Source organism: Talpa occidentalis, unplaced genomic scaffold (assembly GCF_014898055.3).
Source record: "Talpa occidentalis isolate TD23 unplaced genomic scaffold, MPIMG_talOcc4v2.1 talOcc4.2, whole genome shotgun sequence".
NCBI lineage: Eukaryota > Metazoa > Chordata > Mammalia > Eulipotyphla > Talpidae > Talpa > Talpa occidentalis.
In genome coordinates this window covers 47,960,686-47,976,881 of record NW_023602073.1, presented here as the reverse complement: position 1 = coordinate 47,976,881, position 16,196 = coordinate 47,960,686, and the positions used below count along the sequence as shown (strand labels likewise).

The following is a 16,196-nucleotide window of genomic DNA, read 5'->3' as shown; positions in this document are numbered from 1 at the left end:
GCGCTCCAAGCGCGCGTGTGTGTTTCCGGGTCGGGAGGGGCGGGGCGTGTGTGTCTTAGGTCAGGCTAAGGGAGGAGACTAAGGAAGTCGTGGGGGGCGGTTTGGAGGTTTTCCCGCCCACCGCAACTGGGAGGGAAGACGAGATGGTTTAGTGATACATGAAAAGATGAGGAAACATTTCAGAGGAAAACAGGGGAGGTAAAGACGGGATAAAAGTAACAGTGATAATGGAAAACACAGACAAAAGCACAGTGAAGCCAACAACAGGGAGAGATCAAAAAGGAGATCACAGTCATGAAACACAAGGGAAAAAACCGTAGGACAAGACAAGTGAGGTGGACGCCGAAATTTGGACTTGGGAAGATGTAGAAATAGGAGATGGAAGAGGGGGAGGGAGAAAACAGAGAAGAGGAGTTGGAAGACTTCAGAGAAGCCGAGGAATGATGACTTCTTACTTCTCATCTCAGGCTCAACCCGGCGGTGCCTCCTTTCCCAAATACTCCTCGCCTCTCCGCCCCTACCTCAGAGCTGCACCTGCTGTGAGCGTAGCGGTCGCCTTTGAATGGTCTCTGCTACCCCCAAGCGGCCCTTCTGGGTACTGCCAGAGTGAGAAGTAGGAGAGGAGGACCAGCCATCAATGGGAGGATCAGTTTGGGGGAGACACCCAGCGCAGGAGGCTGAGCTAAAAGGGGAGCACTAAGACCCAGGGGTTGTGGAGTACGAGGCAACGAACTGCAGAAGGAGGGGGAGAAGTAGGCGGTAGGGGGTAGGGGTGGAAGCCATCTGGTACCTTGGTTGCATAGCAAGCATCGGCCATAGCGTCAGAAATGGCTAGTCAATCCCAGGGTATACAGCAGCTCCTGCAAGCTGAGAAGCGAGCGGCTGAGAAGGTGGCAGATGCTAGAAAGAGTGAGTCTCTTCCTCTCTCCTTTAGGAATCTGGAAAGGAATTTGGGGTGGGGAGACAGCAAACATTTTTGTCTTTCGGAAAACCTAAGGCTGGTGGAGAGAGCGAGCTGGGGACTGGGGTGGCTGATTAGGAATGAAGAAATGGGTATTTGTCAGAATATAGCAGTTGGTTGGCTGAGAGGAAGCAAATCACTTTCTGGAAATGACTGATTCCGACTATTACGTGTTTTTTTTTTTTGGGGGGGGGGCGCCCAAACCCACTCCCGTTCTTTCTTCTGCCTCCAGGGAAGGCCCGGCGTCTGAAGCAGGCAAAGGAGGAGGCACAGATGGAAGTGGAGCAATATCGCCGAGAGCGAGAGCAGGAATTCCAGAGCAAGCAGCAGGCAGTGAGTGGTGGGGAAGTTGGGATGGACCCCCCACCCAGGCCCAAGTTGGGGAGTATATGAGGTCAGGTGTGTACAGGCTGATTCTACAAGAAAATAAGGTGATAGATGGCAGAAGGGGACCAAGGTGGGGGCTACGGCATTGGTCAAGCTTTGTGATAAGCATTAGCTTGGGGTTTTGAAGGACTTGTACAGCTTGTAGGGTAGTCTCTGTAGTCTAGTGGAGTGCAATGACACAGTCTAGGCAGCGTTTTATGGTCATAGGAAGTGAGGTGATGGGGTTTTACGCCTGGTATAGGGTGACTTTGCATGTCTGGTCTCAGGGAAATGGGATGGTGTTGCTCTTTGTTGTCTGTATATTTACGTGTGTGGGGGGGGGTGTTGGAGAGGGACTTTCTTTTTGTCCTTGCTCCAGGATTTTCTCTCCACATGCCTGGACCCTTCTTTCTCTGTTTCTGCCTTTTTTCTTTCTCTCTTCTACCCCTTTCCTCAACTCCCAGGCCATGGGCTCCCAGGGGAACCTGTCAGCTGAGGTGGAGCAGGCTACAAGGCGCCAGGTGCAGGGCATGCAGAGCTCCCAGCAGAGAAACCGTGAGCGTGTCCTGGCCCAGCTTCTTGGCATGGTTTGTGACGTCAGGCCCCAGGTCCATCCCAACTACCGGATTGCTGCCTAGAACTCGTCATAAGACCTGACTTCTGACAGTTTCCTCCCTCGAAGAAATCTCCAAAACAAAACAAAGTTACTTCCCACCATAATCCTCTTTTCCTCCCATTCCCCAGAAATTCTAGGAGGCAGGATCCAGTAATTCTGTGAAGTTTATAAATATCTTGCTCAGACCTTGTATACTCCCACGTTACTCCCATCCATGGCCTTTGTGAAATTCGTTGCATGCAGAAGTAGGGATGTTAAAAACATCCTTACCTCTGTCCTCCTCCCCATCCTGCCACTTGCTGGCTGCACAACTGGGACTACGTCATATGTAGCTTCAGTATCCTCCTCTGCAAGACTGTGATAATAATAAATTGATAACAATGGTGGTAATGTTGCCTAACTTATGGGGTTGCTGCAATGGTTTAGGAGTCATTCTGTAAAGAGCTTAGTATGGCTTCTGGCATGTAGGAGCTGTACAACGCTGTTATTACCTCTACCTGTCGAAACCTAAACACAGATGTTTCTTCACTTCTGTCCGTGGCTCTCTAATTCTACTCATTTATTCTGTGACCCTAGTAATAGATTTGGTACTTTCCATTTTTTCCCCCAGAGACCTTATGATCCCTGACAAGATGAAATGATGGCCTCATTTAGGCTCTGTACTATGTTTCCAAGAAGATGTTGCATTTCTTTATATCTCTTGGTCTTTCTCTTTACTGGGTTTCCCTCTTTTGCTGTTTCCCCAAAGACCCATCAGAAACTCACTGCTTCCTGAGATCTGAAATGCTGCTGTTCCCCTGTGTGCACGGCCTTCCTCTCTACATCTTCAACACCTTACTTTTCCCTTGTAACAGTAAAGAAGTGTCAATAAAATAATCATGGGCAAACCAATTGGTGTGTTGAAGCGGCCTCCTTTTGCTTCCTCATTTCTCACTTTCAGTCACTCTTTTGTTCCTTTTTAGGTATTCCCCAAACACCCAAAGGGTTGTCATTTGAACTAGTAGGAGAAACAAAAGTAAATGGTGCAGTATTATTTCTCTAAAGTGAGAAACATGTGATTGCTTGTTTGGGAACCTGAGAAATATAGATGGCAACTGTAGAGTAAAACTGGGGTGTAGAAACAGCATTCTGCCCTTTGCTTTATTATTTTTTTCATGGCTCTTATCACTACTTGACATTTTTGTATACTTATGTATTGTCTCCCCATAATGTGAATTCTGTGACAATTAGGCTATTCACTGCAATGCCCCCAGATCCTACCATGGGGTAAGCAATTAATACGGAACCAATTGATACTTAGAGTTGGGGAAAACTGCCCTTTTATGACACCATCCTTGGATCACTGTTATTTCTCTTGGCTACAGAAAAGAAGCCTGCTACACTAGTGAGGTAATCCATAGCTTATTTATTAACCAGACTGTACAGGGAGGCAGGATACAATAGAGAATAAGGTGTTTACAACTTGGTTCTGTCATTTTACTAGCGGTTTTACCTTTTTTTTTTTTTTAAAGATTTATTTATTTATTTAAACAAGCATTGGGTACAGTCAGAAGCGCGGGAGGGTGAGGGAATCCACCAGAGTCAGAGCGGGGAGCAGACAGACAGACTGACCAAGTACACTGCTGAGGGGAGCAGCGGGCGGCAGGAGAGGTCTGAGAACCATGTGGGACACTCTCCCCGTGGCCGGGGATCGAACCGCCACTGCAGAGGCTGCGGGCAGCTTCGCAGCCCAGCGCTCAACCGCTGCGCCACCAGGGGAGGCCCTAGCTGTTTTACTTTGGCTACTACATTTTTTTTTTATTTCCCTGAATTTGTTTACTTGTCTGTAGAATGGACAAGTGTCATTTTATTAGCCTATGAAATGATTCAATCAGGAAAAGATCCAGACTGAACTGTCGGGCTACTGGAGCGGGCTAAAGAACATTCCAGTCAAATTAACAATACGGAATGTTGTGTAACCCTCAAGCCCTACGATAATCTTTAGTATCTGGGATAGAATCTACACTCCGTCTCCCACTCAGTGGTTTGAAAACATCTTGCTGACTCGCCGCCCCTGTCCACTAGCCTCAAGGTCCCTGGGGTATCTCCTACATCGGCCAACTTTATTACGGATAAATGCCGCTTGCCGTATCCACGGGTGGTGAAAGGTTAGGGCTCAGGATTTCAGAGCCCAGCTGACTATCGCCTCTCGCCTGGGTCAGACTTTTCCGAGCTGCAGCGCCGACGCCCTCAGGTCACCTTGACTACCGGATCAAGGACCCCGTGGGAACGCGCAACCCCCCGCCATGTATTTCCTCAAGCGCCCACTGAAGAGTGCCCAAAGAGAAGACCTGCGTGGCAAGAACCTGAAGGAAGAGGTGAGGGACTTGGAGACACGTAAGACGAGTGAAAATATATAACATTGAGAGAGGATCCTTTATGCTTTTTTGTTATTGTTAGTAACAGAGCACTTAGAAGTGGCTTAAAAAATTCCACACAGGCATTTTCTAAGGGCAACCCCACAGTGCGCGGAACTAAAGAACAGTGGAAGGCCCCCTTCCGGTCCCTCGCACCTGCGCACTGGAGGTCAAGAAGGCGGGAAGCCGGGTAGAGGGAAGCTGGGGACCGGAAGTGAAGGCAGATTCCCTCCTTCGTCCCTGTTCCCTCCGCCATACGCGCTCGCCTTGCTCAGGTAAGCTCTGGCCTGCGGTACCATCCGTCTCCATCTCCGTTGCCTCGCGGCAATCGTGCTGCGTAGGTTCTTAATATCTTTTGTGTAGGGCACGGTTCGGTCGCTGGCGCCTAGCTGGGTTGTTCTTTCAGTTGCTTGCATCACTTTCGAAAGCAAAGAACTCTTGGGGGGAGGAGGTAGGAAAGCTGGGGGGCCCAATCCAAGATGGTGGCCCCGACGCCATTGTGTTCCGACTCCCAGGTTGGCCTCCTAGTTTATCGGAGGCTCCCGCGGCCGTGAGAGATGGCTTTAGGCGTTCTCTCCTCCTCGGCTTTTGCAGAGGGCGGGGCTTTTCTCGTCTTCCAAGCTTTGGGTGCTCGCCCGCTCTGGGAATAGGAGAAGCCGGTTTGTAGGCCTAGTTCGACTTTTCTAATCTCTCGATCACCCCTGTGTGGAGTGTTCTCCAGATGTTTGTGAGCGATGGCATGGTGTGTTTCTTGGAAAGCAGGCTCTCCCGAGGAGTAACGCCAGAGACGTGTGGCGCTTGGTAAAGGTTCTGTTAAGGCTGGCGCGAGGGTACCTAGCTGTGTATCAATTATTAACTTCCTTGGTTGTGTGAAGTTAATGCAACCATGCATCATCTTGTATGACGAAGAGGTGAATTTTTTTTCGACCGAGCCATTTTCTTTAAATTCTCCATTCTCGCCCACTCCCCGGCCCCACCGTTAATTACACAGGGATTTCTTAAGCATCTGAGGAAAGGGTGCTGAGGCGTGGGGGCTGGAGAGTTGTGGGAGGTGGATGGCAGCCAAATGATGTTTCCATTTGGAGAAGTGAGCGCTTTGCGCCATGATGACCTTTATCTATCACCCTGGACTGATGGCTGCTGTGTTAGGGGGCGACACCCCGAGGGTACAGGGAAAGTTCAAGGCGCTCCTTGGAGGATTTTTCAGTACTTTTCATTTCATCATCTCCATCCTTTACTCTTTAAGTTTTTTGTCGTAATCTGTGTTTCATGATCTAGTCTTTATCTTCCCTGTTGTTCTATTTGCAGATAAGGAATTTACAAGCTTTTATTTTTTCCGGCTTCTTGGTTTCTGCTACTTTCCTTGGGAACATGTGTCTTTGTTATCTCCATTGGGAATGACCATTTCACGCTCCATTTTGTATTTGCTCTTTTCTTTTGTTTCTTTATTTTTTCTACATAAAGGTTTTGTAGTTTAGGGAAAGTGCTGAGTGTGGGGATGGAAACAAAGGTGCCTAAGGTTCTGCCCTGTGACTGATAAGTCGTCCATGTTTTTTTCCTAGCTCTTCTGCCAGAAACTTTAGTGTGTCTCTGTTCCTCTACTGTTCCTCAAGCCTCCAGTCTTCCTTGTTTTCACTTACTGAGTGACCCTGCCCAGAGACCCTTCCCCTTCTTCCCCTGCCGACTCAGTTATGGCAGAGAACGATGTGGACAATGAGCTCTTGGACTATGAAGACGATGAGGTGGAGACAGCAGCTGGGGGAGAGGGGGCTGAGGCCCCTGCCAAGAAGGATGTCAAGGGCTCCTATGTCTCCATCCACAGCTCTGGCTTCCGTGACTTTCTGCTCAAGCCAGAGTTGCTCCGAGCCATTGTAGACTGTGGCTTTGAGCATCCGTCAGAAGGTAAATTTTTTATTGTGCATAGACTGCTCATTGGACTCTTTAAGGGTACAAGAAACAGATGTGTTCATGGTTCCTTAGATGGCTGATACAGAGTCATTTTTAAGCTAGACCGGGAAATAAATACCACATAGAAATTTAGCAATAGGAGAGGTTTATATAGATGGATCTTTAATTAATCATAGCGTGAATGTGATCCAAATGCAATTTTTTTTAAAGATTTATTTATTTTTATACAAGAACTGGGGTACAGGCCAGAGGCGTGGGAGGGTGAGAGGATTCACTAGAGAAAGCAGGGAACAGACCAGGCAGACTGACTGAAATACACTGCTGAGGGGAGCAGCGGTCGAGACAGGAGAGATTCCTTGGCTGGCCGGGAATCGAACCGGCACTGCAAAGGCTGCAGATTGCTTCACAACGCTGCGCCCAACCTGCTGCGCCACTGGGGAGGCCCCCAAAGGCAATTTAATTTAAAGGTCTGCCATTTGTTCTTGTGGCTGGTTTTTCTCCTCCTCTCTTTGCTTTTAATTTTGTCGCTTTAAGCTCTAGTTTTAAGTTTCCAAGGAGCTGGTTGGACTGTTAACTATTCTGCCAGCTATGGTCTCTAGAAACCTTTATGGGATGATTGGCTTCTGGGTCAGGTACCAAGTCTTTCATTTTGTCCAGGGTTGCAGGGTTATATGACCCAAAGCATGGCAAGCTAAGTAGAAGTGCATGTGGCAGACATTCAAATGTCATGGATGCTTACAGATTAAGGAAAATATAGGACAGCCAGAAGCACCAAAGGTGAGCTTTTTGGTAGGTCCAGGAGGGTTTGTTAGGATTTGGAGGGGCTGGAGCTGATGGTGGCTTAAACTGGCAAGAAATAGAACTGGTTTTGGAATAAATTGGATTGATAGAACAGATAGGTGGAAAAAGTAAAAGTGATTCTTGGACGTTGGCAAGAACTTAAGAATTGAGTGGTGAGAAATGGCTTTGGAGTAGTGAAAAACCTTGTGGGGTTACTTGGGACTGAAGTCTAATATTTTTTTTTCCTTCTAGTTCAGCATGAGTGCATCCCTCAGGCCATTCTGGGCATGGATGTCCTGTGCCAGGCTAAGTCAGGCATGGGAAAGACAGCCGTGTTTGTGCTGGCCACATTGCAACAGCTGGAGCCAGTTACGGGACAGGTACACTTGGGGAGAGTGGTGGAAAAGACTTTTTTTTAAAGATTTATTTGTGTATACAAGAACTGGTGTATAGGCCAGAGTGTGGGGGAGGGTGAGAGGATTCACCAGAGACAGAGTGGGGGCAGAACAGGTGGATCCACTGAAATACACTGCTGAGGAGGGCAGTGAGGGAGACAGGAGAGGTCTGCTGCACCATTTGGGTCAGCTCCCTGGCCGGGGATTGAACTCATGCTGCAGTTGTTGCTGATAGCTTGATAGTGCTGAGGCTTAACCCCTTGCGCCACCAGGGAGACCCCCGACATTTTGGTTAGGAATGTTTAGGAAGGGTGTTTTCTTTCTGAGTTATAAGGAACAATCAGAGTTGTGAGTGCTTATTGGTCAGATGACCTCTACTACCCTTGATTGATGACCGTGTGAAGTGTTTCATAATAGTAACAGGGTTAATGATTGAGATTTCAGGATTGAAATTATTTATAAACCACCAAGTGTGTTTTTGTGAGTCATTTCCCCAAAGTGTGTGTATATTACCATTTCTGTCTCCCCCGCAGGTGTCTGTGCTGGTGATGTGTCACACTCGGGAATTGGCTTTTCAAATCAGCAAGGAGTATGAGCGCTTCTCTAAATACATGCCCAATGTCAAGGTAAGCCGGAGTAAGGAGCCCTAGGAGAGTGAGGGTCTGGGGAGTTGGAGGCATTGAAGACTTGTGTAGATCTGCAGACTTCATTCATGCACGGATGTTAAATATCTATGCATGATCCCCCGTGTGCGCATAGTAAGCTTTTGTAAGCCTTTATGTATGAGAGATTTAATAAAATCTTGGGTTCATTTGGATATATTCTATAATTTGAGGTGTAAGTTATGTCCTGTATTTAAAGAAACTCATTTTGATTTTTAATACATCGTAGGACTAGCCTCTGCAGCATGATTGGGCTGTGGAGGGTGTGCCCATGGCCGCCTTTTTCTTGCTATAACTTACAGTGACTTTGATTACTTCACTGCTTTGGTTGACAGTCTGAGAATTTTGAGGTGTGTGCCAAGAAAATGCTGGAAGCTGAGAAACATCTCCAGTATAGTGTGAATGTTGAGGGCTCTTTTAAATGGTAGGAAATTGAAAGATGTCTGGGAGCCACAAAGAGTGCTGACTTGAGCTGTTTTCCATTATGTAACCTTGACGTCCATGGAATGGTTCCAGACCAGTATTGTCAGCATCATTTGGGAGCCTGTTGGGGACATAGATTATATATATAGCTTCCACTCTGGACCTGTCAAGTGTGGACGTGCTTTCTAACAAGGCCTTCAGGGAATGTGAGAACCACTGATTTATATAACTTACTCACCTTGTTGGGGCGTGGTGAAGAATGGTATTTTCATTCAGATTGTTATAATTTTCCTTTCTACTCATTGCTTTGTGTTTTAAAGGAAGTAGAGGTGTTTAAGTCATACCTCTAAACTAAAAGTAGTTTCTTAGAAACCAGAGTAAATGATGATGTACCTTTGTGTGGTAATATGGAAGGCCTTACAGTAAAGATTTGTGTTCTTCCAGCTAACCCTATTTCATGGAAGATAATCATTTGTTAACTGTTTAATTTTTTAAAAATTTTATGGTTCTGCGAAACCAGGCATTATGCAGTTTTTTAAAAAATTTAACTTTTTGACTTGCTTTCATGAAAGATTTAGTTTTTTTTCTTCCAATACTAAAACATTACAGTAACTGTTATTCCTTAAAAATTATTTGAATGCATTGAATGTGTGTCTATGTTGTGTATATATGTATTTCTGAATTTTTTTAGTCTGTGGGCAATTGTTTTTGCCCAGGTAGTTTTGTCTGTGGGTTGATTATAAAATTGGAAAACTAGGAAACAGTTTCCATTGTTGGATTATGGAAACATTTCTTACAAAGCTCAGTAATGAGCTAAGAGTGCGCTTCCTCCATGGTCTAACTCATCACCCTTGTGCCACTCAGTAAAAGAATGTTCTTGTGTCAGGATCAAATGCACATTTTCATGACATGCTTTTTAAAATTTTGCGCAAAATTAAGCTACAGTGATTTGTTCAAGAGGCTGAGCTAGTTCTACAGAGTATTCTGTCTCTACATTTGTTTGGTTTCCTATGGTGTTCAGCTTTTTCATGTCTCCCTGGATTCCTTATAAACTAAAATTTACATTTGAAAGCTAGTAACCTAACTCAAGTTAAACATTTTTGGTTGGAATTCGTCATAGATGATAATGTTTACTCTTGTTTTGCTCCAAATCTGGTTGTTTCACGCTTGGTAATTGTAAATTTATCATACATAGATTTTATCATAGACAGAATAAGGGTCATGACGGTCCCATCCATTGATATTTTCCTACCAGGAAACTAGAAGTTTCTGGTGTTGATCCTGTAGTAAGGCCCAGTGCTTCAGTAACCGCTCCCCTAGTGAATTTAACAGGAAGTAGTAGTAGTAGTCCTAGCCTCGGTAGTAGTACATCTAGCCTCAGTAATTTCATAGTTTGTGTGGAGGCTTTTAAAAATCTGTGTTTGCTGTGGAAATGTGAGTTGTTTGTGGTCCTTTACATTGATGATTTCTTACTGTTAACCACTCAGTTTTACAATGAATCTCCTGGCCTTAGAGTCATGGGAAAGAGTGTTGCATTAAGTCAGAAGAACTAAATGCTAGTCCTGGCTGCCCAAGTTAGCTGTGTTGCTTTGGACAAGTCACTTTTCTTACTGTAAGCTTTTGGCGGATATAATTTTAGATTAGGTTACTCATAATGTTCCTCTCAATGCTGCAATATCCTAAGAATTGGTTTGTCAGTGTGAAATAATGGGAATTGGGACGACTGGAATCTTTCTTCCTTGTGAGACTTTTTTCCTCCCCGGTTGGCAGGTCGCCGTGTTTTTTGGTGGTCTGTCTATCAAGAAGGATGAAGAGGTGCTGAAGAAGAACTGCCCGCATATCGTCGTGGGGACCCCTGGCCGCATCCTAGCCCTGGCTCGAAATAAGAGCCTCAATCTCAAACACATTAAACACTTTATCTTGGATGAGTGTGATAAGATGCTTGAACAGCTCGGTGAGTGGCACTGCTGGGGCTGGGCTGGTCATCTGGGGGCGGCCCTTTGGAGCCAAATGATGTTTATTTGGTATACAGGAGCACTTCGGTGCCAGGACGACTCTTAATCTATCACCCATGACTGATGGCTCTGGCTTCCCTGCTTGGTTTTTGTTGTGCTTTTTGAACAGCTTTGGTGATTGGGGGAAGGGGTGTTACGTTCTTTTTGTGATAAATTTTTCTTTATTTTTGAGAGTAGAGATTTTGCTGATCTTGGACATCAGTCACATTCCTTCTAGATTCTATTCCGGGTATCAGGTGTCATCTAAACTGAAGGAGGAGATGGTCTTGGCATCCTCAGTTCAGCATGTATTAGAATTAATAGTTGACTAGATCTCTAGACTAGAATTCTAGGAATAGTCTGAATAGTGCGTGGTATGGAGTTATGGAAGTAAAATTTTCCGTAAGGAATCTAATTTAGAGCAAGAGTGAAAGTGAACATAATTTTATGCCAGTGGCATCGGTTATGGGGTGGGTTCCAGGTAGAGATTATCATACTTGCCTGGTGGGATAAGAAGTCCAAACCACAGGAAGTTGGAACTCTGGCAGCCAGGATGTAATAGGTGCACTATAGGAGCCGGGGCTTATGGGGAGAGGTGTAGGAAGAATGACCTCATAGAGCATTTTTCGTAGTTACCCTTGTCAGCTTCTGCAGTTGACTTTACTCCCATTTCATAGTTTAACTGGCTTTGGGTTTCATTTTTTTTTTTCTTGATTAGTTAACACCAAAAGCTGTCTGCATTACGTGTTCGTTGCTCCTTCCTGTGTGTTAACTGTTGTGGATCTGGTTTTTATGGTGGTTGGAGAAAACAGAGCCCTGAGGCAAATCTTTCCCTCTAGTAGTTTCTCTTACTCATTTCCAGTAATCCTCACCTCATTTGGGATACCTCTTTGATCTTATCAGATATGCGTTTTTCTTAGCGTATTTCTTCCCCCTCTCACTTTCTTGTAGACATGCGTCGGGATGTCCAGGAAATTTTTCGCATGACCCCCCATGAGAAGCAGGTCATGATGTTCAGTGCCACCTTGAGCAAAGAGATCCGTCCAGTCTGCCGCAAGTTCATGCAAGACGTAAATACCCTTCTACCTTCTCTCCCTCCACTCCCTGCCCGCTGCCTCCTCCCCTGCCGCGCCCTCTTCCTCCAGACTCCCTTGTCCTTCAAGCTCCAAGAAGGGGGCACGTGCCCATCTGAGAGAGATGACTCCTGGAAGAGACACACAGAGGCAGAGACAGTTAGCGTTAGGGTCTGCGCGGGCGCCAGGGAAACTCCGGAAGACTTGGTCGGGTTAACGTGAGAGCGGGTAGTGTTCGACTTTTTTTTTTTTAAATCAGCATTTTTGAACCTCTTCTCTTTGGGGGAGGGCAGGATTTTCTGCCCTACCACCCACCCATTGTCTCCTACATACCCCCTACAGCCACGCACCCTCAAGGTGGCATCAAGCATACAACTGGAGCCTTCTGTGCCCCAAAACTCATAACCTCCCGGTGGCAGGAGAGCAAGAGAGGGACAGAGAGATGGCAGGGCATGTCCAAGAAGAGCAAACAGCGCAAATGAATCCACTCCCTCCCCACCTCCAGGGGTGGGGGCCTTTGGCACCTCAATCCCCATCCCCTACTCCTTCCCATCGTACCTCCTCGCACCCATCTGGAAGCCTCGGTTGATGTGAGACGGCAGCAGAGAAGCACCATGGCGCGGCGGGGGAATGCGGACGGCACCAGCGGTGGATGGCGGCAGCGGAGGCCGCGGGGAAACCTGACCAGGAAGCTGAGGACCCAGCCAGCCTCTTTTTCCGTTCCCGGTTTTTTTCCTGAACCCAAGGCGTGCCGTGCTCCCTGTTTTCCCCAATATGTGTTGGGGGGAGGGGTGTCCTGAATGGGGTGGTAGAATTTTTTCTTTTTTTAAGCATTTTTTAAATACTCAGAAGAGAGGGATATGGAAAAGGTAAAGTGAGGAGCTCCACTTGGGCATGCTCAGGTGGGTCTTAGGGTCTGGAAATTGACAGGGCCTGCAGAGAAACGGCGGGGGTGTGTTCTCTCCCTCCTGGCTCTGTTCCTCTGGGATGAGGAGTCTTATCTTTAGCTGCACTTGGGGCTGAATTAGATGTGAAGGAGGCCATGGAACTTCTCTGGAAAGCCTTTGCTAGCCTGCCTTCTGGGGTTGGGCTGCTGGTTTTCTTCCATCACACACACAAGCACACAATCTTGGACCTTGGATCTGCATGTTAACTATCCTCCAGTTAGTGAAGAGTGCTCGGAACTTTGGACTCTGGAGTTGAGTCTTACTGTTAATTTGTTGGTTTTGTTTTTTTTTTTTTTTTTTTTTTTAATGGTACCTTCCTCCCCTTCAAGGGTTTTGTGGGGCTTTTTTTGTTTGTTTTTAAGAGCTGAATACATATTTGTTGCTGTGAATTTGTTTTTTTTTTTGTTTTTTTTAGCACTACTTAATACCTCCTTTATAATATTGTAGCTGGCTTGATTTAGGTCAGAGACTAATGTAGAAGTATTCCTTTGTGGTTTGAGGGCAAGTTATACTCATTTTGAGTAGTTTTTGCTCTCCTATAAGATCCATTGCATTCTGACCTGAACGACATGAACATTCCTAACATGAATGTGATTCTCCTAGTCCAGAGAACCCACATGGAGCAGTCCTGGTCCTCTTCCCCATATACTTATGACCATTTCTGATGGAGTTATTCTGACCTTGAGTCACCATTTTCCAGATGTTTGGCTCATGTGCTCCCTTTGAGAAAAAGCCCCTATTATTTTGGTTCTCTGCCACTTCCATTTGCAGTTAAGGCATCTTGCTGTTGGGTGGTTTCACTGTTCCTTTTCCTATCTGCAAACTTCCTTTTCCATGACAGTTTTCAGCTGGGCAGTCTTACATCTGTGATAGGAAGGGAATTAGATCTAAGGTGGAAGAGACCACATTAAATTGTGGGTGTTTTTGGGGGGTGGGGTGGGGTTTTCAAATTTCTCTTCTCCCCATCCCCCCATGGGGTGTATTGGAGATCAACTTCCTCCACCCCCCCAGGTTTAACCCCCCCACTCTGCCCTCCTCCCGTTCCCCACCCCCTTCCTCCCCCCTCCCCCCCAGCCAATGGAGATCTTCGTGGATGATGAGACGAAGCTGACGCTGCACGGGTTGCAGCAGTACTACGTGAAACTGAAGGACAACGAGAAGAACCGGAAGCTCTTTGACCTTCTGGATGTCCTTGAGTTCAACCAGGTCAGTTGTTGAAGGTCCAAAAGAGGAATGAGTTGTCTTCAACTGTAGCAGAAACCTATATATTAAGTACCCTTTTTTAAAGTGAAACCACGTATGTGATGTGAGAGGGGTGAAGAAATCCTTTAAGTGAAATTCTTTCAAAACATTTAAGTGTCACTTGGATAAGCACGAACAGGGTGGGAACTGCTTTACCTGGCTGACACAGGGGCTCAATTAAAAAAAACTCAAAATCCTTGAAGGGCTTTTGAATTCAAAGCAACTCATGTATCTTGGATCTGATAGGTTCTTTTTTTCCCTTACAGTTTTACATAATGAATTCATTGAGATTCAACTTGCAGACATATAATTCAGCCATTTAAAGTGTAAAATTTGAATGGTTTTAGTGTATTGTGCAGCTATTCACAATAATCATTTTTAGGACATTTTTATCACCTCCAAAATAGACTATGCAGTAGCAGTCACCCTCCAGATTTTCCAGCCCTAGGCAACCACCGTAAAATTTGTCTGTGGATTTGCTTGGATGCTCCATATAAATGAAATACTGCAATATTTCAGTCTTTGTGATTGGCTGGTTTCACTTGGCATAATGTTTTCAAGGTTTGTTGAATTATGTGTATTTAGTACTTCACTTTTCAAGGCCAATTAATGTCTCATTGTATGGATATGCCAGATTCTACTTACCTATTAGTTTATAGACAGGTTCTCTCCACTTATTTGCTATTGTGAAGTGTTTCTTTGAGCATTTGTATGCACATTTTTCTGTCGACACACGTTTTATTTCTGTTGGGTGTATCCCTAAGAATGAAATTAATCTTTTGAGAAACAACCAGACTTTTTTAAAGCAGCTGTACCATTTTATATTTCCATCAATTAAGTAATAGGGTCTGGAAATTTTTTTAGTACTGAGAAGAAGCATTTCATCACTTTGCCTGTTGTATGGCTTATTTACACTATAAACTATTTTCTAGAATGTGTTGTTTATGTGTGATGTTTTGCTGTATGGGAATACTATAAAATTGACCACTACTATTTGCTATTTTTTCATGAGGTAGTCTTTTCCTTGTCTCCTAACACGTCTGATAATTTTTTTGGTTATTGTTTTGGTTATACATGTGCAGCATGTCTGATTTCTCTGAAAGGCAGGTTATACTTAGTTACTTTTTAAGAAAGAAGAGGAAATACACAATTGAGGTTAAGAGGAATTTCTTTAGAAGAGTGTGATTATTATAAACTCCCTTTTCCTAATTTTTCTCATATATTTTCATGGACCCATATTCCTGCCAATCTGTTGCACACACGCACATACAACACACACACAGGTGGTGATCTTTGTGAAGTCTGTGCAGCGCTGCATTGCCCTGGCCCAGCTCCTAGTGGAGCAGAACTTCCCAGCCATTGCCATCCACCGTGGGATGCCCCAGGAGGAGAGGTGAGTTGGAGATGGGGAAGATATTTTGTGTCCTTGGGAGGAAAGCACCATTGAGAGAAGAGGAATCACTTACATTTCTCTAATTTCCTTTCTCATAAAGGCTTTCTCGGTATCAGCAGTTTAAAGATTTTCAACGACGAATTCTTGTGGCTACCAACCTGTTTGGTCGAGGCATGGACATTGAGCGGGTGAACATCGCTTTTAACTATGACATGCCTGAGGATTCCGACACCTACCTGCATCGGGTAAGCCCCACACCTAGAATGGTGTTGTCCGTGTCCTCCCATCCCTTCCCATCTTCATCACCTTCCCTTTTGGGAATCTTCCCTTTGGAGTCTTCATCCCTACCCTGTCTCCTTCCAGGTGGCCAGAGCTGGCCGGTTTGGTACCAAAGGCTTGGCCATCACATTTGTGTCTGATGAAAATGATGCCAAGATCCTCAATGATGTGCAGGATCGCTTTGAGGTCAATATTAGTGAGCTGCCTGATGAGATAGACATCTCCTCCTACAGTGAGTATTGGTCCCAGGAAGCTAGTTCCCCCATTTTCCTTGTTCCTTGGTATGTTCGCCTTCCGTCCTATTATACTTAATAGTCACATAGCCTCCCCCGCCAGCTTGATGCTGGTTGGGATGTTTCATTGACCTCTGTGTGGGGTCTCTTTTACTCTTATCAAATGATTTCTCTTTCCCCATCCCCAGGTCTTATACAGCACCCCACAGACACATCTGCAGGTGTGGGCGTTTGTTTCTGCCACCCTCCTTTCCTATGTCTTACCTAACCGTGCCTTATTTTCTCTTCAGTTGAACAGACACGGTAGAGGACTCGCCCACCAGTTCTGGAATGTGACCGTCTGTCCCTCTTCAGGAGAGGACACCAGACATGGGGATGAAGGAGACACTACTGCCACCTACCCCTGATACCCCCAGCCCCTACCTTTGGCTTCCCTCTTTTGCATCACCACCACTCCTAAACCCTCATTTCCTGATTTGTCAAAACTTTTTTTTAACAAAACTAAAAAACACATGCGTCTGTGGTATC

At 45.6% G+C, this 16,196-nt stretch overlaps 2 protein-coding genes and 2 non-coding genes across 8 annotated transcripts; all 4 read left to right on the top strand.

The window, feature by feature from the left end:
* Nucleotides 1-60: 60 nt before the first annotated feature.
* On the top strand, nt 61-2,855 carry ATP6V1G2 (ATPase H+ transporting V1 subunit G2). 4 transcript variants are annotated; one of them, XM_037520835.2, is made up of 3 exons: nt 61-198; nt 1,194-1,294; nt 1,792-2,855. In XM_037520835.2, exons 2-3 carry the CDS (start codon nt 1,235-1,237, stop codon nt 1,963-1,965), a joined length of 234 nt encoding a protein of 77 aa, XP_037376732.1. In that variant the 5' UTR covers nt 61-198; nt 1,194-1,234; the 3' UTR covers nt 1,966-2,855. The 4 variants fall into 4 exon arrangements, with proteins under 4 accessions (XP_037376732.1, XP_037376731.1, XP_054554178.1 ...); XM_037520834.2 differs by having other exon boundaries at nt 61-330; XM_054698203.1 differs by having other exon boundaries at nt 61-565.
* A 1,659-nt stretch (nt 2,856-4,514) lies between these two features.
* DDX39B (DExD-box helicase 39B) lies at nt 4,515-16,194 on the top strand. 2 transcript variants are annotated; one of them, XM_037519389.1, is made up of 11 exons: nt 4,515-4,614; nt 5,902-6,241; nt 7,280-7,407; nt 7,956-8,048; nt 10,278-10,461; nt 11,453-11,571; nt 13,596-13,727; nt 15,047-15,156; nt 15,257-15,401; nt 15,520-15,667; nt 15,959-16,194. In XM_037519389.1, the coding sequence occupies exons 2-11, from the start codon at nt 6,031-6,033 to the stop codon at nt 15,973-15,975; spliced, it is 1,287 nt and encodes a 428-aa protein (XP_037375286.1). In that variant the 5' UTR covers nt 4,515-4,614; nt 5,902-6,030; the 3' UTR covers nt 15,976-16,194. The 2 variants fall into 2 exon arrangements, with proteins under 2 accessions (XP_037375286.1, XP_037375287.1); XM_037519390.1 differs by lacking the exon at nt 4,515-4,614 and adding an exon at nt 4,631-4,676.
* Nucleotides 5,401-5,478, top strand: LOC119253618 (small nucleolar RNA SNORD83). The gene has a single exon (XR_005127149.1). It is a non-coding gene; the product is annotated as a small nucleolar RNA SNORD83 (small nucleolar RNA).
* On the top strand, nt 10,513-10,591 carry LOC119253619 (small nucleolar RNA SNORD83). The gene has a single exon (XR_005127150.1). It is a non-coding gene; the product is annotated as a small nucleolar RNA SNORD83 (small nucleolar RNA).
* Nucleotides 16,195-16,196: the final 2 nt, after the last annotated feature.